Source organism: Wyeomyia smithii, chromosome 1 (assembly GCF_029784165.1).
Source record: "Wyeomyia smithii strain HCP4-BCI-WySm-NY-G18 chromosome 1, ASM2978416v1, whole genome shotgun sequence".
Lineage (NCBI taxonomy): Eukaryota > Metazoa > Arthropoda > Insecta > Diptera > Culicidae > Wyeomyia > Wyeomyia smithii.
Genome location: NC_073694.1, coordinates 174,721,283 through 174,743,351, shown reverse-complemented (window position 1 = coordinate 174,743,351; position 22,069 = coordinate 174,721,283). Strand labels below are relative to the sequence as shown.

At 39.0% G+C, this 22,069-nt stretch overlaps 1 protein-coding gene across 1 annotated transcript in view; it reads right to left on the bottom strand.

Annotated features, from left to right (window-relative positions):
- LOC129721674 (transcriptional activator cubitus interruptus) overlaps positions 1-22,069 on the bottom strand; it is a 159,980-nt gene that overhangs the window by 16,744 nt on the left and 121,167 nt on the right. Inside the window, exon 2 of the mRNA XM_055674531.1 lies at positions 7,648-8,045. Coding sequence (XP_055530506.1) covers positions 7,648-8,045 — 398 coding nt within the window. The remainder of the gene's footprint in view (positions 1-7,647; positions 8,046-22,069) is intronic.

The following is a 22,069-nucleotide window of genomic DNA, read 5'->3' as shown; positions in this document are numbered from 1 at the left end:
ATTACTAGCAAACAGATGACGAAGACAACTTCCGTTTGGAAAATCAAATTGAATGAAACGGTCGGCAGGTCCCTTGCCTCTTCGACAGGAAAGAGGTACACGGTGATGGTGCATTCAAATTATATTCTGTGAAAGTCATAAAAAACCGATCGAACGAAAACGAGAAGCCCGGAGAGCGCGCGTATGACAAGAATCCAAAAACAATAAACGGCAGCCAAGGAGGAACCTAATGCGGAGCGAATGTGCGACTATTTATAATTTAATCACGTCCGATGCTAGTTAAAAGCACACAGAAGCGCTAAATACGGGCCCCGAGTTGGCCACTGCATCATCGGCAGGTGAAGACATGTTCCCTTCCAAGAAATGGAGAAGAAATAGCTTCATTTTCACTTCAATTTAGGCAACTTTTGCACCAATGCCGGCAATTATTTATAGCCAATTCGCGACAACTGGCTTGACAGGGCGAAAATGAAATATAGATGTCACTCATTTGTTTTAATAGTCGACGACCGTGGCCCCCGCGGAAGACACCGACGCACGGGCACAACCGGCCGATTTTATTGGCACTTGACGCGGACTACGTGTGTCCAATTAATTTGCGCAAAACTCATCATCATCGAGATTTCGTCGCAACCGAGAGCTCGGAATAGATGGAGCGAGTCACATGCGGGCTTCAGCTTACGCGAAGCGCATAAGAGATTGACCAAATCGCATTATAAACGCAGTCATAAACTCGTAAATTAAATTTATGTGTGGATATATATGAAAAATAAGAGCGGCGGCGGTGGTGGCAGCGGCACCGTTTGGCCGGTCAGTCGGTTCGCCAAAAGATGGGATGACGAACGGTGGGCCGCGAGTGTATTAATCAAGGTCTTACATGACTGCAATTTATACGTGACAGCTCACGGCGCTCGTCGTGGTACGGCGGTTTACTGCTGCAGTTTCGCTGCCCGCGGAGTCTTCTGCGCGTATTGTTTTTGTTGGTGCCTTCTGCCCCAAACGGGGCTGACAGCCGCTGGACAGCAGCGTTTTTTTTTTCCTGCAAACTGTCCGCACCAACTTTCGTCACGCGATTTGGCAGTGACCGTGGATAATGTGAAGAGAGGGAATTGAATGATAGTGTTTATTTGGTTGGCATCGGGAAAATTATGAGTGTGGATACATGGCCAAATAGGATCGACAGTGGAGGCTCGATTTACCGAGATATGTTCGGTTGTTCGACTGTCCTCTAAACTCTAGATAAGAAGGCTCTTTATGATTATAACGGGCTAAACCAAGAATATGGTTGATATTTTAACGTATTACTAAACACCGTTATCCTCCGGAAGTTAGAAAAGTTATGATTCTCTTTAAATGCTCATATCCGCTAAGTTCGACTTGCAAAATAATAAACCTTTTTTTATAAATGTTCGATTCTCCTCTCGATCGTCTCAAAATTTTGTTCTAATAATGATTTTTTATTTATTTCAATTACGATTACAATGGTGCGAACGACAGCAAGAAGTTCTGGCAGCACGGTTGAGCGTGTTTGAGGTATTCGTCCAATCAATGTTTACATTTTATTTGTTTTTTATTTTACCGAAAAATTGGCTTAAACCCGTCTATTTCGTATGGAAAATTGCTAGAATGTGTTCAGCAAGATAAGTATAAATTATGATTTCGAAATTATGTTATGATGACGTTCAAACACTTACCCAAGGAAAAGAACTTTCGACTTATTACGTTACCGCGGCATCGACTCTCGTGTGTTTTGGTACTGTTATACTGCTGCTACAATAGACCATTTTACGAACTGACAGGTGTCACGGATCCTGCTGATACTGATGTTGCTTTTACGTGCGTTATGTCATCATAAATTGAGTTCAGAAATGTCTCGCAAAATGTTCTATAGATCCGCTTTTGTTCACTGTGAAACTTCTCAAGTGCTATGAGCATATTAGATGTATCCTAGGGTCTTTGTTTCCAACTAACATTTTCTCATCTCTTTTCTCTCATTTATGAGGGCACGTAGAGTTCACTCAAGTAAATGTTGGACTAACGTTTCTTTTTCCTTGCAGTTGCAAGAATACGCGGTTGCCAAGGTAAACAAGGTAAAAGTTTTCTACTGCAGATGTTACGCTCTGCCACGTTGGTCTATCGAAAGGTTCGTTCAGATGGTCGACCTCGTAACCATGGAGCCATGGAGCGGCTGACTTCAATGCTTGGGCTGTTGAGTGGGGAAGTCGTTGTACGAACCAAAGGGGTACAGATTTTGTTTAAGGCTTTGGCAAAGCTCATCCTGGATCTAGTCAACGTTGGGGCCAAAAGTACAGTCAGCACAAATGGTGCGGAGTCGATCATCGACGTGATGTTCTCCAGCCCAGGACTGATCATGAACTGGAGGGTAGACGATGGCCCACAAAGGGGAGCGGCATGCAACAGTTAGAGCCAACACTTTAAGCGTCAGCGGGTGGAAGACATCGCATTTCGATACCGCGGTATTTGAGGAGGCAATTATTTGTCACTATATCGTAGACCCATTTGTCTGATGGACACTGCCGACAAAGTGCTTGAGAGGATACTCCTCAACAGAGTGGTGAAGTACACAGAGGGTGTAAACAGTCTGGCAGCTAAATCGTTCGTCCTCCGGAGTATTAGGTCCAAGCTGGATGCTATTCTATTCTAGACGACGTTAACAGAAGCTCAGCGCAAGAGGAAATGCATTCACTTTTACGCAGTCATCAGATTTTGGAAAATTAAGACCCACTGTTGTGGAATGTCATGTACCACGGAGTGTTGAAGCTAAACTTCCCTGTAGAGGTAGTGATCGTCGGCTTTGCGAACGACTTAATGCTGGTTGTCTACGGCGAGTCGATTGGAGAGATCGAGTTGACGGCCATGCATTGAACACGCAAGATTGAGGATCGAATGGTGTCCAGGACACTTGAATTAACGCACCATAAAACGGAGGTCACAGTTGTGAGTAACCGTAAATTGAAGCAACAGGCGGTGGTCAGAGTTGAAGACTACCATTACCTTAAAGTGATCTTTGAAACTCTTGGGAGTTATGGTTGACGACAAGCTTACGCTCAAGAGCCACGTCAACTATGTCTGGAAAGGACCTCAACGAGTATTGCAGCACTATCACAAATGATGTCGAATAACTCAGCGGTGTACGGAAACTTTTTGCCAGCATGGTTTCATCCATACTTAGGTTATCATGGTATTTGGATAATACCTATAGGCTCATGTGTCTGAGGTTAACTAGTGTATATCGTACAGTGTCATACGATGAAATTTGCGTCTTGTCCGGCTTCGTCATTAAGGAGGATGTAGAGCGCTTCGATAAACGTGATACAAAGGGCATACAAGGTACCAGAAGATCATTGTCGATGTTCAGATGGCAACATGAATTCGAATTGGTTCGAATTGTAGATAATTTATTTCGGATGTATCCGGGCAAGAGAAGTGAACTCTCATCTCACACTAATCCTGTCAGGCCATGCTAGCTTCAGGCAATACCTACACAGCACGTTGGATCCTTCATGTGTCTTTTTTCTTTATCTAAGAGCATTCTTCATTGTATGCCCTCGTTTCGTACTTGCGAGGAGCGGCATGATGATAGTCAGTGCGCTACAACACAACTTCAGATAACTTAGTTCGGAAGATGTGTGAAGACCCGGACATCTGGAGTGTGGTTTTTGCAGCCTCCTTTTAAGTAGTCTTAGAGCTACAACGTATATGGCGGATCAACCACCAATACGGCAGTAGAAGCCAGCTGCCAGTTTCTAGGTCAGTGATTCCCGACCTTTTTGGCGGTGCGGCCCCTTTTGCTAAACCCAAAGAGCTCCGCAGCCCCCTTTGCGAAGCACAGAGAGCTTCGCGGCCCCCAAAAGAATTTCAAATACAAATGTTGCAATACGGGGCTGCGTTTTTCAGACTCATATATCGTCCTGCGAGTCTAATTTGTTTCACGTCTTGGTCCTAATACGCAGAAGAGTTCAAATCTGCTTCACAGAGTTATCTAGAGAGAATTTTCTATTACCTGTCAAATTTACCGTTGTCAAAATGGTCTCCACACAAGAGAAACGGTGTTTAAAAATTCTGCACGCACACCAAGAAATTCCGCTTATGTCGCATTCAGTTAGCGGAAAAGCTCAATTCGCCTAAAACGCCGAGTCTAAAGTGATTAGAGTGTTTGGGGAGAAGTTGAACACAACTGCATCCCGACGGTCGAACAGACAACCAAAGCGATGATGAGGACCTTATCGATTCGGAATGTGGCAGATAAAGTCGGAGTGTCCCACACCACGGAGCAACGTGCCAAGAAAAGAGCTGGGCTGTCAACGTACAAAAAGGTAAAGACCCCAAACCGCGACGAAAAGCAAAACAAACCGGCCAAAACGAGGACACGGAAGTTGTACCCGACGATGTTGTCCGAATGTATCGTTATGGATGACGAGACATACGTCAAAACCGACTTTAACCAGCTTCCGGGACAAGAATTCTACAAAGCGACGTGGAGGGGCAAGGTGGCGAGATATTTAAACACATTAAATTGTCGAAATTCGCAAAGAAATATCTGGTTTGGCAGGCGATATGCTCGTGTGGAAGAGCAGCATTTTTGCAACAAACGGCACCATCAACCAGGAAATTTTCGTTAACGAGTGGCTCCAAAAACGAATCCTGCTGTGTTCCGGTCCCTAGAGTGGTGTGCGGCTAACAAAGTCCAATTCGTGCCTAAGGATAAGACCCCGCTCAGCACCCCACAGCTTCGCCCGATCGAACAATACTGGGCCATCGTAAAGCGAAAAATACGAAAAATAAAAAAAAGTCATCAGGAGCGAACAGCATTTCAAGGCGAACTGGCATGTAGCAGCTGAGAAGGTCGACAAACCGATTGTACAAAATCTGATGCAGCATATGAAAAGGAAGGCTCAAGCATTCGTTTTTTCGCCGCAGAAAAACTAACCAATTTTTTTTAATAATGTAATGTATGAACCTTGAAAAAAATGGGTTTTTAAATTGAGAATAAACATACTCTCAACCATATTTCTTTTTGGCCTTTCCATCCTTTATGTTTCAGAGGAGCTTTAGTTTTGTAGGTATACGGCTGATATTTTAAATTTCTATCTTAGTAACAAAGAATGTTTCAAAAAAGAACTGTGAACAATTTCAGTGTCAAACTGTGCTCCCCTCTATCTAGCATCTTATTTGTCAAGAGTTATCCAGCGCATTGTTTACTGGCGAGGTTTACAAGTTCCCAAAAAAACGAAAATTCCCTGACTCCAACCTGAATCGAAAGGGGTTAACCTTTTCAAATCGATGTCAATTCATGATTTGGCGGAAAAGATCGGTGGAATATTGCAGCCGATTAAATGTTGGAACCTAATAACATACAAAAACAAATTAAAAACTATATTGACGGGTATTGATATCAAGTACAGTTCTTGTTTTCTATTGCTGAACAATTAATTGAGAATGCTCTAAAAATGCATTACTTCATTGATTTTAAATCGGAGGTTGATTTGTCTTTTTATGGTTAGCAAATATGAAATCAAACATAAACATAACATTTAACACTCCCACGTTTTCTGTGATGCACTTCATTATATCTGTGGACTTTCATCATCACCAGGCGGACGACACGACTCGAATGGCAATATTAGTCAATATTGCACTTTGAAAATAGATCTGGCATCTCCGAATTCATGTTTTTCACCGCTCATCTTTATCTAAGTATTTCTAGCTAAAACGATTCTACAATGGTTTAGAGTATAACGGGACGAAATCAAAGCATTTTTTTATCATTGTTAACAGTACATTGTTACCAAATTTTTAATATTTTTGGTGTAAATAAATTCAACAAAATCATATCAATTTGAACATTTCTATAAGCTAGCGCAGCCTGCTGCAGTGCGGTGCTGACAACACGGGCGAAAAACTTGACATACGCAGTTGTCTTTAAACTAGAAAAAAGCAAAAACCGGAATTTTGCGAGGCAGTACACTTTAGAAGCAAGTTTAGGCCGATTTTTCGCAAAAATTGGGTACGATCGCGATGTTAATTAGTGTAAAGATAAAAGTATACTAAGTTTGAGTGGGTACGCGCCTTTAACCTGCCGGTATTTGTGGAAAATGTTATAATCGCTACAGGCGCGAAAAGAGGGGAACTGATCCATTACTCAGCTCATTAGGCCGATATTCACGAAGAATGCACGGATTAAACACCAAATTTTCACGAAATCATTGAACAAATAAACTAAATATGCTTACGTGCTCTTTTGGAATCGTGCAGCATTGTATATTTAGTAAAATTAGCTAGATTTATCCTGAATTTTGTAAAACAAACCATTTTTCACAACGCTTTCATATCCATCTCAAAACTCGAATCACTGCTCAATTATTCATCGCACGACGCCCCCATATTCACCACACTGTTAATCATGAATGAATCACATTATCATCAATGAACGTAGCCGCAGCCCGTCGTAGTAGGTTACTTAGATATTCGCTGTAGTTGTTTACGTGCAAAATTTGTAACCTAGGTAACCACTGCATCGCTGTAGATTTATGTCAATTATGTCAGAATAATTAAATATTTTCAGTATGATTTTTTCGTATTAACAGAAACTGATTTGGCAACTTTTGGTTTTCTTCAACGCAGTGAAAACAGATGAAATTTAGGAATTCATCCCATATATTTTTGCTAATTCAAGCTTGTTTTAGGAAATTTGAGGTGAACATTTCAAAGATTAAAGTTTTCTCAGTGTAACGAGTGGTTTTGTTTAGTGATTAAAATAAAAAGTGGTCCGCTTGTGATGAAAAAAACTTTGGTTGGCTGTTGAACGAGTCCCGTTGTAGCCGTATAGAACAATGCGCGAATTTTGTTTTCTGAGGTAGGTGATTGAATTAAATGAGTTTTCGAACGCAGATGCCCGACTATAATATCAAATTTAGTGCTTTTAAGTGAGTTTTTGAGGATTATACTTTATGAGGAATCTAAAGTGAACTAAAAAGAATCCATTCCATGGGTTAGCAGATTGATTTAGTTAGAAAATATGCGTTTTTTCTGTTTTCAATTTTGTTTTCATATTGTATGAGATGAATATATGGGCTGAAATGAATAATGGAGCAGTTCTCCTATAAACAGCACCGAAATGTGCAAACTGAATAAATTAGCCCTCTAATGCTGGTTTTACAATAAATAACTGCAGGTTAGTTGAAAAATTAACAATATTTTATGAGGCATTCCTGAAATGCGGTAGTATGCAGGAGGAAACCATCGGTCCTCCCGTGCTTGGATTCCGTCCCGTTTCACGATTTATTGATAGTGCTTGGTTATATTAGACCTCTCATAACGGACGGAACACCGAGGAAGGATTACTTTCCGGGAAATTTCTGTTACAACTGAACTCAGAGAGTCTGAAATTTCAATAATCATTCGATACTACGTAGTAACAAAAAAAAAGTCGACGCCTGCTGGATTCAAATGCATAAATACGCTGCAAACTCTTACACAAACCGGCCGCAGAGTTGCTGATGCAGCTCTAACTCCAAACCCTGCCTGGCTGCCCACAGTAACGACAGTCACGCGTAGCCAAAACAAAATCTCCCGTTCCGGCGAAATACAACGGTTTGGAAACTGGATCGCAAAGCAAACACTTACCATGCAACGAGGCCGACGCGTGCTGCAGCGAGTAGAGATGTTCCATGTAGCCGGGTATCCTGTAGGCCGGATGAAAATCGCTGGGATGTGGCACTGGTACCGAGGGTGGAAGGGTGGTCTGTCCAGCAGACTGTCCCGGACCCGGTGGACTGCCACCATTGGTAGTCGGCAATCCGGGGCTAGAGTTTCCGCCGCCGTTCGTGGCGTTGCTGCTGCTGCGTTCTTCGGGCGGACCGCCGGACGTGGCAGGAGGTGAGATGGTGTTTGGGATCACCGTTGCTGGGTGCGGTGGTAGCGCTGAGCCGGCGGCGGCCTCTGCGCTGGCCACGGCTGCGGCAACGGCAGCTCGGCGGGCGCTTAAAAATTGCAACTCAGCGAAATTTGCATTGTTAGACAGCCTGCAGGAGAAGAAAAAGCAAAAAAAAATCAAATTAAAATATTATGTTACACACTTTGGGACTGCGAAGTTTCGCTTGATCGAGCCTCGGATCGGGCATCGAGAAGCAAAAAAGATATGCTAATCAGAAGCTTCTTGTTCGCTAACCATGGACCGCAAAGAGCAAAAAAAAATGAACAAAAAAAAACATACACAAATCGGGAGAGGCCGCGTGTTGAAAATGTTTTAGAGTAAAGCGTAACCCGATACCCAAACCAATAAATAATCCTTTGATGGCTTTTTTGTCTCGGCGATGTGGTCGCGAAACGTTTTTTTTTGTTGCTGCTATTGCTCTGTCCTGCCGCTCGGTAGTCAACGGAAAGTCGTTTGCGAAATGAGTCTGTCATGGCAATGCATCGTTAGGTACAGCAATGGCAGCTTAGTTCAGTACGTACTAAGATGGCGCGGATCAAAGGGACCAACGTAGGATCAAACATTTACACGGACTTTGGATTTCAAACGCAAACCGTGCACGAACTTTTTCGTCATCCAGGTGCCGGACCGATTGAGATTAAAGCCGCTCAGCCGCCGGTGAGCCGGAAGTAGCCGAATCGATATTTCAATCAAATATCGCTCGGTTTAACTTACTCCCGGTAGCTCCGTGTGTACACACAGAGCAAAGAAAGCCGGTTTGCCGCACAACATCAAAGCGGGAAAAATTAATTAACAATTGCTTTTCGGTGGTAAGGCAGTGTTGGGTGCAAGGACGGGTTTCTTCGGGAGCACACGTGATCGGGGCCAATTGCTCCGTTGGTGTGCGTTCGCGAGATGCAAAACTACGCGAACAACGACGACCACGGCAGTGGCGGTGTTTTCACTTATGAAGTCACGCCGCTGTAATCACTTTTTTAGAACAAAACGCATAAATCATCGCGCAAATATCGCACCGGCACTCGTCGTATTATTCGCGTATAGCTGCGGAGGCAGCCTCATGTTTATTTGTGGCGCAACAAGAATGTTAAACGATTGCGATCGAGAGTAGGTTAAAGCCGAGCCGAGCGATTTTCGACATTTTAATATTTCATCCCCGGTGATCAGATAATAACATATTGTTTTGCAGCGCTGTCCCGTCCCGGGCGCGGGCGCACCGCAACGCATATTCAAATCAAGCGGAGCAGAATTCCTGAGAATTGGCCGCGGACGTGGCACGGCTTTCAATTGAAATGATAGAGATCAAACAGGGCTTCGAACTCATAATGAAAGCGAACACAGAACAGAGTCATCAATTGAGCAAACGAACTCTCGGAATTCGCTGCTCAATTCCGAACTGGTTGGCAAGTGAAAGGTCGTCGTTCAATCATTCCGACAAATGTCACGGAAAATCTCGCACAGGATCCAAAATTTTGCGTCCAAATATTGACGGTTTTTGTCCGGGCCGAGTCAATGTAGACTGCGCGGAATGGTAATTGAATGGATCAATATTTGGCCGCGTGTTGAGTATATAGTAGAACGTTTGCTGTATCAACAAATTGGATTAAAAGTAAATAATTCAACGCGCTCTTCATACTCCTCTATAAACCGGGGAGGCGCTTTGCTACGGAGCTGCAGCACGGTCGTCCGGCATGACGTGCGGACACAGCTGAGCTGACACGGGATGAACGCTCGGGAGACTATGTCTTAATCGAGCAGAAGACAGCGATCGTACCATCAAAAGCTGAAGCGGCTCCGTCTGTTTACTTAGGAGCGAAACTAAAACTGTATAAATATATGCTATAATAATATCGATATTAGCAAAACAAACAGATTGTAAATTTTGAGTTCGTCCCACACTGCTGGTGGAGAAGCAACGACGTTGATGATAGATTCATTTCATGGGCGCATGTGTTGGACAACTGGTGAGGTTGCCCTGTTCACACATGGGCTGCGATCGAAAGATACCGTTGCGTAGGAGAGCCTCGAAGGAGAAAAAAAAATCACCATTACCAGCTAAAACAATTGTTAGCAGCTCGGTGTGAATGGGATTTTTTTTCTCTAGGAATGCCGTTTGGCTGGTTCGAACGAGATCGAATCCACCCCAGCACAAATACACACACAAGGCGGACAATGGGTGTTACATCAGGCGGGGAAGTGTTAAACGTAATTCATTAAACATGTTAATTAATTGCCGAAATAGGGCAAACGAAAATGGAGATATACACTAATTGGCACTTCATCGCTGGTAGGGTTTTTTTTTGTTGAGCTGTGTTGATCACGAGGAATCGTGAAACGTAGGCTTTATGGCAGAAAAGTAACTTGTTCAGCTTCGGAAAAAACGAAACTGAAACCGAAACTGTGTACTGTTTTGTTTGCTTTGACGCAATATACAGTCCCTCTACAATTATGGGTCAGTCAACGTGTTGTCTGAATGTTCAAAAATGGATATAAAATCAGAAAAGTTATCAACTACGGATGTTTTACTATCTATCTCTGTGTTCTGATGTGTACTTTCGATCAACAATTAGTTTCACTTTTCACTTGCAAATACGTATTCCGGCACTGACATAGTGCCTTCGTCAGTGCTTATTTGGACTGTGGAGAAAATAGCGAAACCCCGAGAATTTCATACCTAATTAGGTAAACGTATGGGGCAAATTTTAACTCAGTTTAGTTTGACTGCAGTTTATGCATGCAAATCGGTTAGGAAGAAAAATATCACTTACCTAGCGAAAGACACAATTTTGGGTCACTTTTGGCATTCAAAATCATTTAATCTATAAAATCGTCAAAATACAAAGCGCAAGTTATTTTATTGTTGTAAAAGCTTGATAATAAGTTATTTTATTCAGTTTCGATGCATTATCATGTAAAAGTAATAAAAATAGCCAAAATATAGACTGACCCACAATTGTGCACCGCAAAATGTAACATTGCTACAATTATGGGTCACTTCACTTATTGCACCGAGCAGGATTATAGTTTTTAGTGACATTTTCAACTTCAAATCATTTTAATCGTTTAAATGAGGTTACAAGTGAGTTATAAAAAATACCACTGCTAATGAGAATTGTTCAGTTTCGTGAGAATAGACGTTTTGCGTAAAAGTGACCCATAATTGTAGCTGACCCATAACTGTGGAGGCACTGTACTTGAGAGTTTTTCTCGGTGTCTTTTGGATGGTCGTTCTTTAAAACTAATGATAAAGCTCACAATTGCAAACGCATTTTTGCCTTATTATCATCTCTCGTTATTGGTAGGATAGACCCAACAAATCATTCTCACACAAGTTTTTTGTACAACCAAACGTTTCTAAGCTACAACGCTTCGAATGGAACCTATGCCAAAATGATAACGCCCTATTAAAAAGCTATTCGTGAGTCTAAAAAAAAAACCCGTGCGAAATACTCAATTTTTTAGCCAAATACGTGTGCAAAGTTGCAATAATATCAAACATGGTCAATTAAAACTCTGCGGATTGCAAAATTATTCGGCATGAAAACGTTCTTATATCAATTTACACTATAATGGGGTGCGTTATAAGAAGATTTCGAGTAACGATCAATAAAATCGCACAAATTCGGCACTTATTTCTTAAATATCAAGATAAAGCGCAAGTGGAAGTCATCAATAGTATTAAAAAAAAAATTCAGGAAGAGATTTTAGAACCAAAAACAAACCAGTTTTGACACATACGTGTGAATGTGTTGGTAACTCCCAAAAGTACACTCTGCTTAATTCGGGTGTAGTCCGGGACAGAAAAAGTGTAGTCCGGAACGTCAAATACTACAAGGTATACAGCCCTAGGGTTGTATGAAATGGTGACGTGGGACAAAACACTGTAATTAGGGGATTTTTTGTTACAAAACATACAGAGTCCGCAGACAGAATCAATGTGTTTGCTCGGTGACTTACGTATTTTTATTTTCAGCCTTCCCTGGAAATTTATTTTTAGAAAAAATTTTAACAACACTCAAAAGAATTTCGTTTATATTTGACGTTATTATGCCTGTAGTATTTTTTGTGCAAACAACATGTATTTGACAAATCCTATTGTTCTTGTTGAAGAAGTACCAAGAATTTCTCGTAATGCGTCAAAGTCAGAATTAACTCTAAATCCTCAAAAACCAAATCCAACAAGGCGTCGTACACAAATAACGTAACGCTAAAAACCTAGATTTCAGACCCCGTCCGTCAGACATTCAATCAGTTTGGGGTAAATAGCTGTTTCTACAAGCATCGTAGCGCCTTACAGTCTTCAGAAGAGTTTTTCTCAGGAAAATTTCCTACAAATATCATGTATCGATATATTTTTAGGACCCAACTGGGAATTTATAGAGAATAAGTTTTGAAAAAGTGAATTTTCCCATATAAAATCGTATGGAAACTTTAAAAATCGGGCGCAAATCGGGCGTTTCACCGATCGATCTGAAAAGTTACACAGTTTTTATAGGATCCATAAGGAACACGAAAAGTGTATGGGAGCGAAAAAATAACACCATCGCTTTTTTCCCATATAACCGTGTCCCAGTCTACTGTCCCCCTCCAAATTTGCAATTTTGAGCAAACATCACAGTTATGTAACGATCTCAACTTGTATATAATTGGTTCATTGTTCGAGTTAATTTGTAATTGAAACTTTTCTATCAATTTTAACTCTTAGCAATGAAATTAGAATGAAAACAAGTATATCACAAAATTGTTCTACATTTTATCTATCCAACAACACATTGATTATTGTTATCCATCAAGTGGTTATGCTGTTATTAACGTTTGAAATCTGACGCAACATTTGCCAGTTTCATTTGAAGTTTTACAGAATGCATCCCAGTATAGTAAACAAAGTCGTAGTCCCACGTCAAAAAAAAAAAAAAACATTTGCGGGGTAAAAAGTGTAGTCCTAGTGTAGCTACACCGCGAAACGAATTCGACAATAGATTCTTAACCAAGAATAATTCCACCAGTTTTCTTAATATGTTAAGCATAAAATCAGTTGTTTTATTCGGAGTGTCCATACTACTTGGACACGACCATCACGGATTTGGCTCAAAGTTTGTGGAATTAGGAAAAAAATCCAAATATTTTTTTCTTGTAGCAGTGTTGCCTTTTTTCTCAATTATTCCACAAAAAAAATTAAATTGAAATAAAAGTTTTCAAACTTAAAATAAAAATGGCTGCATTTACTGAAAAGTGTAAATTTGGTCCCAATTTTGAGCCATATCAGTGATGATCGATGACAAGTTTGTGCTTTTTTGTGGTCACTTTGCATGGCATGACCCATATGGTATTTAAATCTAAATAGCAGATTTCCGGCGGAATGGAAACAATTGCTTCTTAGTGCGATTTATAAATCTGATTTTTTACCAGGCCTCGCTTCCTTAGTGTGCGTCGCAGTAGGCTTTCGTTCGTAAATGTAGAACAACCGTCGCCTCTCACACAAAGCACAGATGGTCAATTGACACTCACGCATCAAAGAAATGCATGTTTGGCTATGTTATTTTGGATTTTTCCTGTCTATTTCGTTCTATTTATGTTGAGAAATATTATTACAAGCTCAAAATCTCCGCACATAACGTCCGTAATTCTCATTTCTAGAAAAAATGTATTTGTTAGACATATTTGTTCGAGAATGTTTTTAGACAGCGACCGTTGCCACCGTCTGAAGAAAAAGAAGACGGTTGTCGCAAATTTAACTAATAGGTCGTTGCACAACTAGTAACATTCCGGAAATTGTTGATCGCGCTTGATAAAAGTAACCTTGACAAAATTTTCCCTGCTGAATTCAACCAAGCGTTCCAATATCCCAATGCAGATTTTCAAACCGGAAAAACTGGGGATTGAAACATGATTCCTTAATCGAATCAAACTGTATTTAATCTACCGTCAGTAAATGGCTAGACTCAATGAAAAAATATTAACTACCATGTAGGTCACACTGAGTGCTCCCCGAAGCTGACAGTTAGGACCGCTTGCAGAATATATGTAAACAATATAGACAGTTGTGTTTTGTTTTCGATGCGCGATGAAGCAATTTCAGGAGATTGTAGTAAAGCGTTTTTTTTTGGCTTTGGAGTAATATTCAAAGGCGTGAAATCATAAGGGCTTATGCGACATTTCGTTTCTAAAACCATCAAAAGGTACAAGGAGACATCCTCTTTGGAAAACTCCGCAAGTCGGTAAAGTTATGAGGGAGCGTATCCAGCGAGAAAGGCAACGTTCAGTTCGAAATCTTGCCATCGATCTGAATATCTCTGCTAGATCTGTCCACAATATTTTGGCAACTGACCTTCGATATTAGGCCTACAGGGAACATTCAGTGTTTAGCGAAGCCTTACACTGCGCGAGGCCATCATGTAAAACTTTGTTCAACAGTTGTAGAACAATTCAAAAGAAACAATTTTGTCGAAGACATCATTCTTCTACCTACCTATTTAAGTGAACTTTTGTGGAGTATCTGCCTATTTAAATGCACTGTTGTGAAGTTTACCTTAGAATGCCCCATAAAATCTTTTTTGATATAGCTTTTCATTGTGATTTTCTGCATTTTTCAACGTTCTACAATGCTGTTAACTATAATAAAACAGTGAATGAGTCACAAAATTTCAACTTCTATAAAACTGGGATAATTCATGGATTATATTTGCTGAAACTTTGTATATTTTTTTTCGAAAATTTGTCTGTACTAACATTTGAGAAGGGTTAAAGTTATGTTTATAAATCGATATATCTGAACAATGGAAAAAATGAACAGGGAAAAAATGTTAAAGAAATTTTTCTAACAAACACATTTTTGTGTCCTCCTGGAAGTATGGTAATGACAAGAAAATTTATCGAGCGATAACTGCTATGAAATCATCTGAACTTTTTCTTAAAAATATCAAACAAGATCCTACAACACAAAAATGCTTTATAAAAACAAAAAGTGAATCTGAAAAAATCGGTCATCTCAGTTCTTATTGCAAAATAAGTTTTTAAATAGGCAATTGGGTCCTAAATCAGTTTTTATATATCATTTGAAAAAGCCGTGTTTTCTGAGCAAAACGTGATTTTCAAAAAATTTTTATCGTTTTCCTTCGATTTTCAAATTGAGAATGAAAAAACTTCTTGACAGGTCTTAGTTGACCCACTAAGACAGGTCTTAGTTTCGCCCATGTACGGTATATGAGAGAAGAGTCATTTAGGGCATTTCGAGCAGTTTTTTATTCATCATTTAAAAATCGAAGGAAAACGATTAACATTTTTCAAAAATCACGTTTCGCTCAGAAAATTGCACTCTTTCAGCTGATATATAAAAATCAGAAAACCGTTTAAAACTTTAGGATCCAATTTAGATGCCTAAATCTCGTCTGAACAAACCAAAGTGGGCACTCTTAAGGAAAAAAAGTTTCTCTAACAAAACTTTTTCGTGTCTCCTGGAAGTACGGTAATGGCTTGAGTTAGATACAAGCTGTTAAGGGATGGCTAAGGTAAAAGCAGCGGTTTAGTATGTTATGTATGACAGATATTCAATCTTCTTCCTTCGAAAAATATGTAATTGAATCAGTTCAATGGGAAATTCGGATGAATTCGCCTATATTTTGTACTAACATTAAGTTGAAATCATTAAAATATGTCATTTTGATTACATATTTTTCAACTAAAAAACTTTCCCATGCTCTTATTTTGGCCATAGCATTTCTAAAAAGGCCACTTGGGGCTCCTATTTTGGCCAATTTCCGAAAAAGTTGTGATTTTACATGTATCATGCGATATCTTATAACAGCCTGAAAAACTCCGTAATCTTGGTAGTGATAGCACGGTAATATTTTATACCGAATTTCATTTATGTTGAATTAAGATTTATGAAAAAATATGACAACTGTCATTATTTATTAAACCGACCACTCAGTGAGTTTTAAGTGTGTATCATGGTTTTATTTACATATGGCTTATAGCTATCAGGATTATGAATCATGAAATTGTATTTTTATGTGGCCAAGAATGAATCAGTTAACGTTTTTGGAAGCTGTTGGTTATTTTGATATTGCAGAGAAAAATCATACCGAAATGATGCTGGTAACAAAATTGGTCAGAAAAGAAAGAAACAGAAAACTCTTGAACAAACCAAAGTAGGCATATATTTTGAGATCCTACATTAAATTCTTTTAAACAGAATTTTGATGCCTCAAACTCTTCCTGAAATACCCAAGTGGGTGAAAGTTTTTCTAACAAAACTTTTACACTACACTTCTATTTCACTTCACATTTCAATTCTATTCCTTTTTTTCAGTTTAAAAGTGTGTAGATTCTATCAACAGCTCGAAGAAGAATTAATGAATTTCTAACAAAAACTCGTTTGAACGGATCCTAAACTACCATGCATAGAGCCGCTTCAAAAAATTTTGTTGGAAAATTTCTTCTTCCGAGCCGTGTACCGAAGGTTGTGGCAAACAATTTTCTCCCATAAGAGTGTTCACTTTGATTTGTTCAGAAGAATTTTAGGCATCTAAACTGCCTGTAATCGCATAATTGTAACATTCGACATTTTATGGATTTCGTGCTTTTTATTGGGAAATGCTCAGAATAGTATGTACTTTTTACATCTGGAAAAATATGCTTATGTTTGTTTAAAAAAAGTCGTAAAAAATACCAAGTTGTTTTGTCACATAGCATAAATAACCGCATAATTGTCACACTACTTAACTTTTTCAACTTTTTTGTCAAAAAAGTTTCCATCCAAATCCACATCTGCATCCTTTGGAACTCGGAAGTTATTCTGGTCCGGTAACTAACCAGCGGTGATCAGTTTCTGATGTTCAGCTCATGCTTGTTGAATACATGAAAAACTTCATTTTCCCTGTGATATATTCCAAAAGTAGCTTGAAAGTGACGGCATAAATGTATCATTGCAAAAACTTCAACCAATTTGACTTCAAAAGTAATTTTCAATGTATACATAGTGTAAAGTAGTACTTTTTTCATGATAGTAAGTTCAGTTGAAGTGTCTATTTGCAAGAATATATTAGGAACAATGCATTTAAGGTCAAAATATGAAAGTGCGATTTGCTCGAACAACCAATTTTGCAAATGTTACAAATATGCGATTATGGGCAGTAAATTGTTCATCTAAAAACTTATATTGAAAAAAAAAAATTATATATATATATGCAAAGTTGTATAGGGTAGCAAGACTTAAACACACACAAAGTTTCATTAAATTCTGAGAGGGAATTGAACTCTAGTCGAGTTGGCGCGAAATCCTTCTAATGTCGTTTTCGTTTTTGCGGTGTAGCTACCCCGCGGACTACACTTTGTCCTATCACTGTTTTTTTACATTTCCCGGACTATCCCGAACTACAGTTTTTCTGTCCCGGACAGTCCGCGCAAGAAACCGAGTGCAATTTTGAAGACAACAACACATTCACACGTATGTGGCAAAATCAAAAAAAAAAAAGTGTCAAAATCGGTTTGCTTTGATTATCGTTCTTTGCGTGTCAAACATCAGGTTGAATTTTATTTATTTTATTTTGTTATTTTGTCATTTTTCAGTAAATTGGCAAATTTTTCGTACAGTAGCACAAATGCGATAAAAGACAATGGCGATAATGACCAAAACAAAAGTGACAGTTACCTCTGGTATTACGCACACCATTGCAACTGCTCGGAAAGTGTTTTTTAGGATAGTCCTGCCGTAAAAACGAATTCGACATAAGACTTGCTGTACGTTAAGGTGAATCGGAACGGAATCCAAGCATTATTTTATTATTGTTAACAGCACATGGTTACCAAAGTTTAAATATATTTAAACGCGCAGCCTCCAAGTATAAATGACAGTTCTAAAAGGTATACTATTCACGTCGATGCATTAGTATTAGTGAGCGTTATGAACTTTTTCAGATTTTGTATGAAATTTGAAATGATTATGCATTTTAAACTAAACTTATAAAACATACTTTCCTGAAGAATTATAAAATGGATGAAGAAACATGTTTTATTTGTGAGAAATACATAAACACGCTGGGGTTTAGGTAAAATATGATCTTTTTATCATTTTGCCGGTAACCTTTTAGCACTTTTCGTTTTTTTCTTGTACTCTTATAGCGCTTCTAAATAGAATCGCTTATGTTTCATACAGTAACAAAAGTCATGAGCTATGACAATGACTAAGATTATGCTCCAAATATTAGAAATGTAGCATTTTTATATATTTTAATTCGACATATTGTCGCAGTTTTTCACACTAAATCTAAATTAATATCAATTTCTAGTGTGTCTCAATTGGAGATTCACTCTCCAACCAAAAAAATCAAACATAAAACAACATAAAACGAGAAATTTCCAAAAATGTTCCGAATTCCATACAAACGCGAAGTTTTTCATAACGAGATTAGTTTGTGTGCGTGGATAGACAAAAATGTAGCATACCTTGTAGAACTGTCATCATACTTGGAGCGCAGCCTACTGCTAGCAGTGCTGACAACACGGGCGCAGAATTTGACACACGCAGTTGACTTGAAACTAGAAAAAAACAGAAAACGGAGTTTTGCGAGGCGCTACACTTTGGAAGCAAATTTTAGTTCATTTCGGCCGATTTTTCGCGAAAATTAGATACGATCGCCATGTTTATTAGTGTAAAGAGAAAAGTATACGTAGTTTGAGTGGTTACGAAACTCGTACGTGCTGGTATTAGTGGAAAATATTCTAGTGGCTATCGGCGTGAAAATGTAAACAACACCGGGAGAGAAAAAATAGTGATGTGAAAAAGGGCAAGTGTGGCATTCACGATAAAACCAAAGGTGCTCCGGTGCTAGGTTGGCATATCAACAATAAAAAATTGCAAGTTACTCGAAAAATTTATGATATTTAATGAGGCACTTCCGAAATGCGGTAGAATGCAGGAGGGAGCCACCGTTCCTCCCACGCTTGGAGTGGGGTTTCAAGTGATGACGGTGAGCATGTTAGCTTGTGTACCACTAGTGTGCTGATTTAAAAGCTATTTTTTTGTGTGAAATCAAGTGCTTTTGGTGATCTAGTGCTAGTGATCCGACGGCATAATTGGATATCTCAACGGATAAGTAGAAGTGTCTTTGAATGCTTTTAATTTATTCTGTTTTTTATCGATTTATTTTATACCAGCGCCGACCAACGCATCTATGTTATATAGACGCTACGGCTGCTGATTGAAATTTCATTGTTGTGTTTTTTCATTGTTCATTTGCCTTTACCCTCCGTTGCTGCTGGACGAGTCCAGCGTATTGGTCTGCAGCAGCTTCGGCTTGTTTGCAGCGGGAAGATGGATTGTGGCAAATGTGGTAATATCATTCGCATTAGCGACGATCCGGTTGTTTGCGTTGGTAAATGCAAATCTCAGTTCCACAGAGTTTGCACGCCCCTTACGAAAATAGCAGCGAAAGTCGTTAATGATAATGATAATATTGTGTTTAAATGTGTTTCGTGTTTATCAGCCTGTGATGACGGTGGGAAAGATGATGTTTTGAGTGAGTTGACAAAGATGAGAGATGCCTTATCATCTGTCTCTCTGTCGCTCACAAATAATCAAAACAAAATTGAAACCCAGATAAATGTTGCTGTTTTTAACGCGATCAAGACTATTTTGAAATCTGTCAGCGATTCTCTTCGTGAGAGTCTGGTAAATATTGAGACCAGTGTTGCCAGAAAGCTAGATGATTTCAAAAACCAAATAGTCTTAAATACCGATCGCGATAGAAATAATGGTCCAATGAACAGAAAAAAGAGTCGAAATGAGAGAACGGTTCACTCTGAATCGGACTCTAACCCCAGTAAAAAGATGTTACTAGTACGTGATGACGAGGTTTTTTCGGAAAGTTTACCAACATACGCGAATGTTTTAGCGAGTTCGACTGGGAGTATATCAAATAAATTACAGAAAAAGAAAACCGTAAGGCTCGGCCGGTCATTGTGATCTAACGCGATCGAGACTATTTTGAAATCTTTCAGCGATTCTCTTCGTGAGAGTCTGGTAAATATTGAGACCAGGGTTGCCAGAAAGCTGGATGATTTCAAAAACCAAATAGTCTTAAATACCGATCGCGATAGAAATAATGGTCCAATGAACAGAAAAAGGAGTCGAAATGAGAGAACGGTTCACTCTGAATCGGACTCTAACCCCAGTAAAAAGATGTTTCTAGTACGTGATGACGAGGTTTTTTCGGAAAGTTTACCAACATACGCGAATGTTTTAGCGAGTTCGACTGGGAGTATATCAAATAAATTACAGAAAAAGGAAAACCGTAAGGCTCGGCCGGTCATTGTGATCAAACCGGTCGAGACTTCTCAATCTAGTGAAGATACTAGATGTTTTTTGAAAAAAACTTTAGATCCAAAAATCCACAAAATTAGGAACTTTAGAAACGGTAAGAATGGCTCGATAATTGCAGAGTGTGCAGTAGGGGATAATGTTGAGGTTGTTAAAAAAGACATTGAAAGCAACCTGGGTGAACGATATAATGCTGTTATTCCCACATTCGCGAGGCCTAAGTTGAAGATTGTGGGAATGAGTGATCGATATTCCTCCGATGAATTCATAGACTTGTTGAAAAGTCAGAATGATAGCATTGGCTTTAAAGAAGTAAAGGTTATTGCCGAGTATGAAAATTCACGCTTCAAATATAACAAGTTTAACGTGATAATCGAAGTTGATCTAGACACTTATAACTGCCTAATGAATGCTGGAAAAGTAAGCATTGGGTGGGACAAGTGTTTTGTACGAGAGGCCATAAATGTATTTCGTTGCTTTAAATGTGGCGAATTTGGTCATAAAAGCACAGAGTGTGTTAATCCTGAGACATGCTCTAAATGCAGTGAAAAGCACAAAACATCGGAATGCGCTTCTACTGATTATAAATGCGAAAATTGTTTAAAACATAATAATGAGTTAAAAATGAATTCGGACGCGAAACATCCAGCATCAAGTTCGCAGTGTCCAGTTTTTCGGAGACTGTTTGAAAAAAGAAAAAGCAACATGTTGTCAAGAAAATAGCAGCTGAAGAAAATGCAATGTGAGAGGAAATTAGAAATAGTTTATCTTAATATTGCTGGTTTATCCACGAATTATGTTGCTTTGCGGCATCTTGTGGAAAAAAAACGACCAATGTTAGTATTGCTGGCTGAAACTCACATAGTGGAAGCTGATGCATTTGATCAATATAGTATTCCGGGTTCTAAAGTTGCTTTTTGCCTTTCACATTCCAGACATACTGGTGGGGTTGCTATTTACGCCAAGGAATCAGTCAAGTTCAACATTCTATCAAACGAATCTGTCGAAAACAATTGGTTCCTGGGAATATCAGTTCAGAGAGGCATGACGATGGGAAATTTTGGAATAGTCTACCATTCCCCCAGTTCGAGTGACCAGCGTTTTTTGGAAATTTTAGATAACTGGTGGGAAAATTTTGTTGATTTGAATAAATTAAACGTAATTGCTGGTGATTTCAATATTGATTGGCTTGGTGGATCGAACTCGAATCAATTAAAGCAATTAGTCGGTTTTTTCAATCTAAGACAAACAGTTTTTCAATTTACAAGAATTTCCAGACACTCTCGTACCTTGATTGATCATGTGTTCTCCAATTTTGATAATGTTAACTCCTTCACAGAGGCCGATTATAAAATAACAGACCATGAGACAATTTGTATTTCAATTGAAAACGATCAAACCGAGAGAATTCGAACAGCTGGTACTCTTTAGATCTTGTGCGTTTAAAACGTAGAAGAGATAAATGTTATAAAAAATTTTGTAGAAGTAATGATAACGATGATTGGAACAGGTACACCGCGGCGCGAAACATACATTCACGCACCTTGAAAAAGGTTAGATGTGCATATATACAACGGAAGATCGATCAACATCAAAATAACAGCAAAGAGTTATGGAAAACTTAAAAAAAATAATGAAAAGTAATAATACATTATCACAGTGCATTACTTTTAATGGTATTGAGGAAAACTCCGCGCGAGTTATTGCAAATAAATTTAACAGTTATTTCGTTGAAAGTGTTCAATCGATCAATCAAAGTATTGATGTGGTCAATGAACCTGACGAGATAATACAGC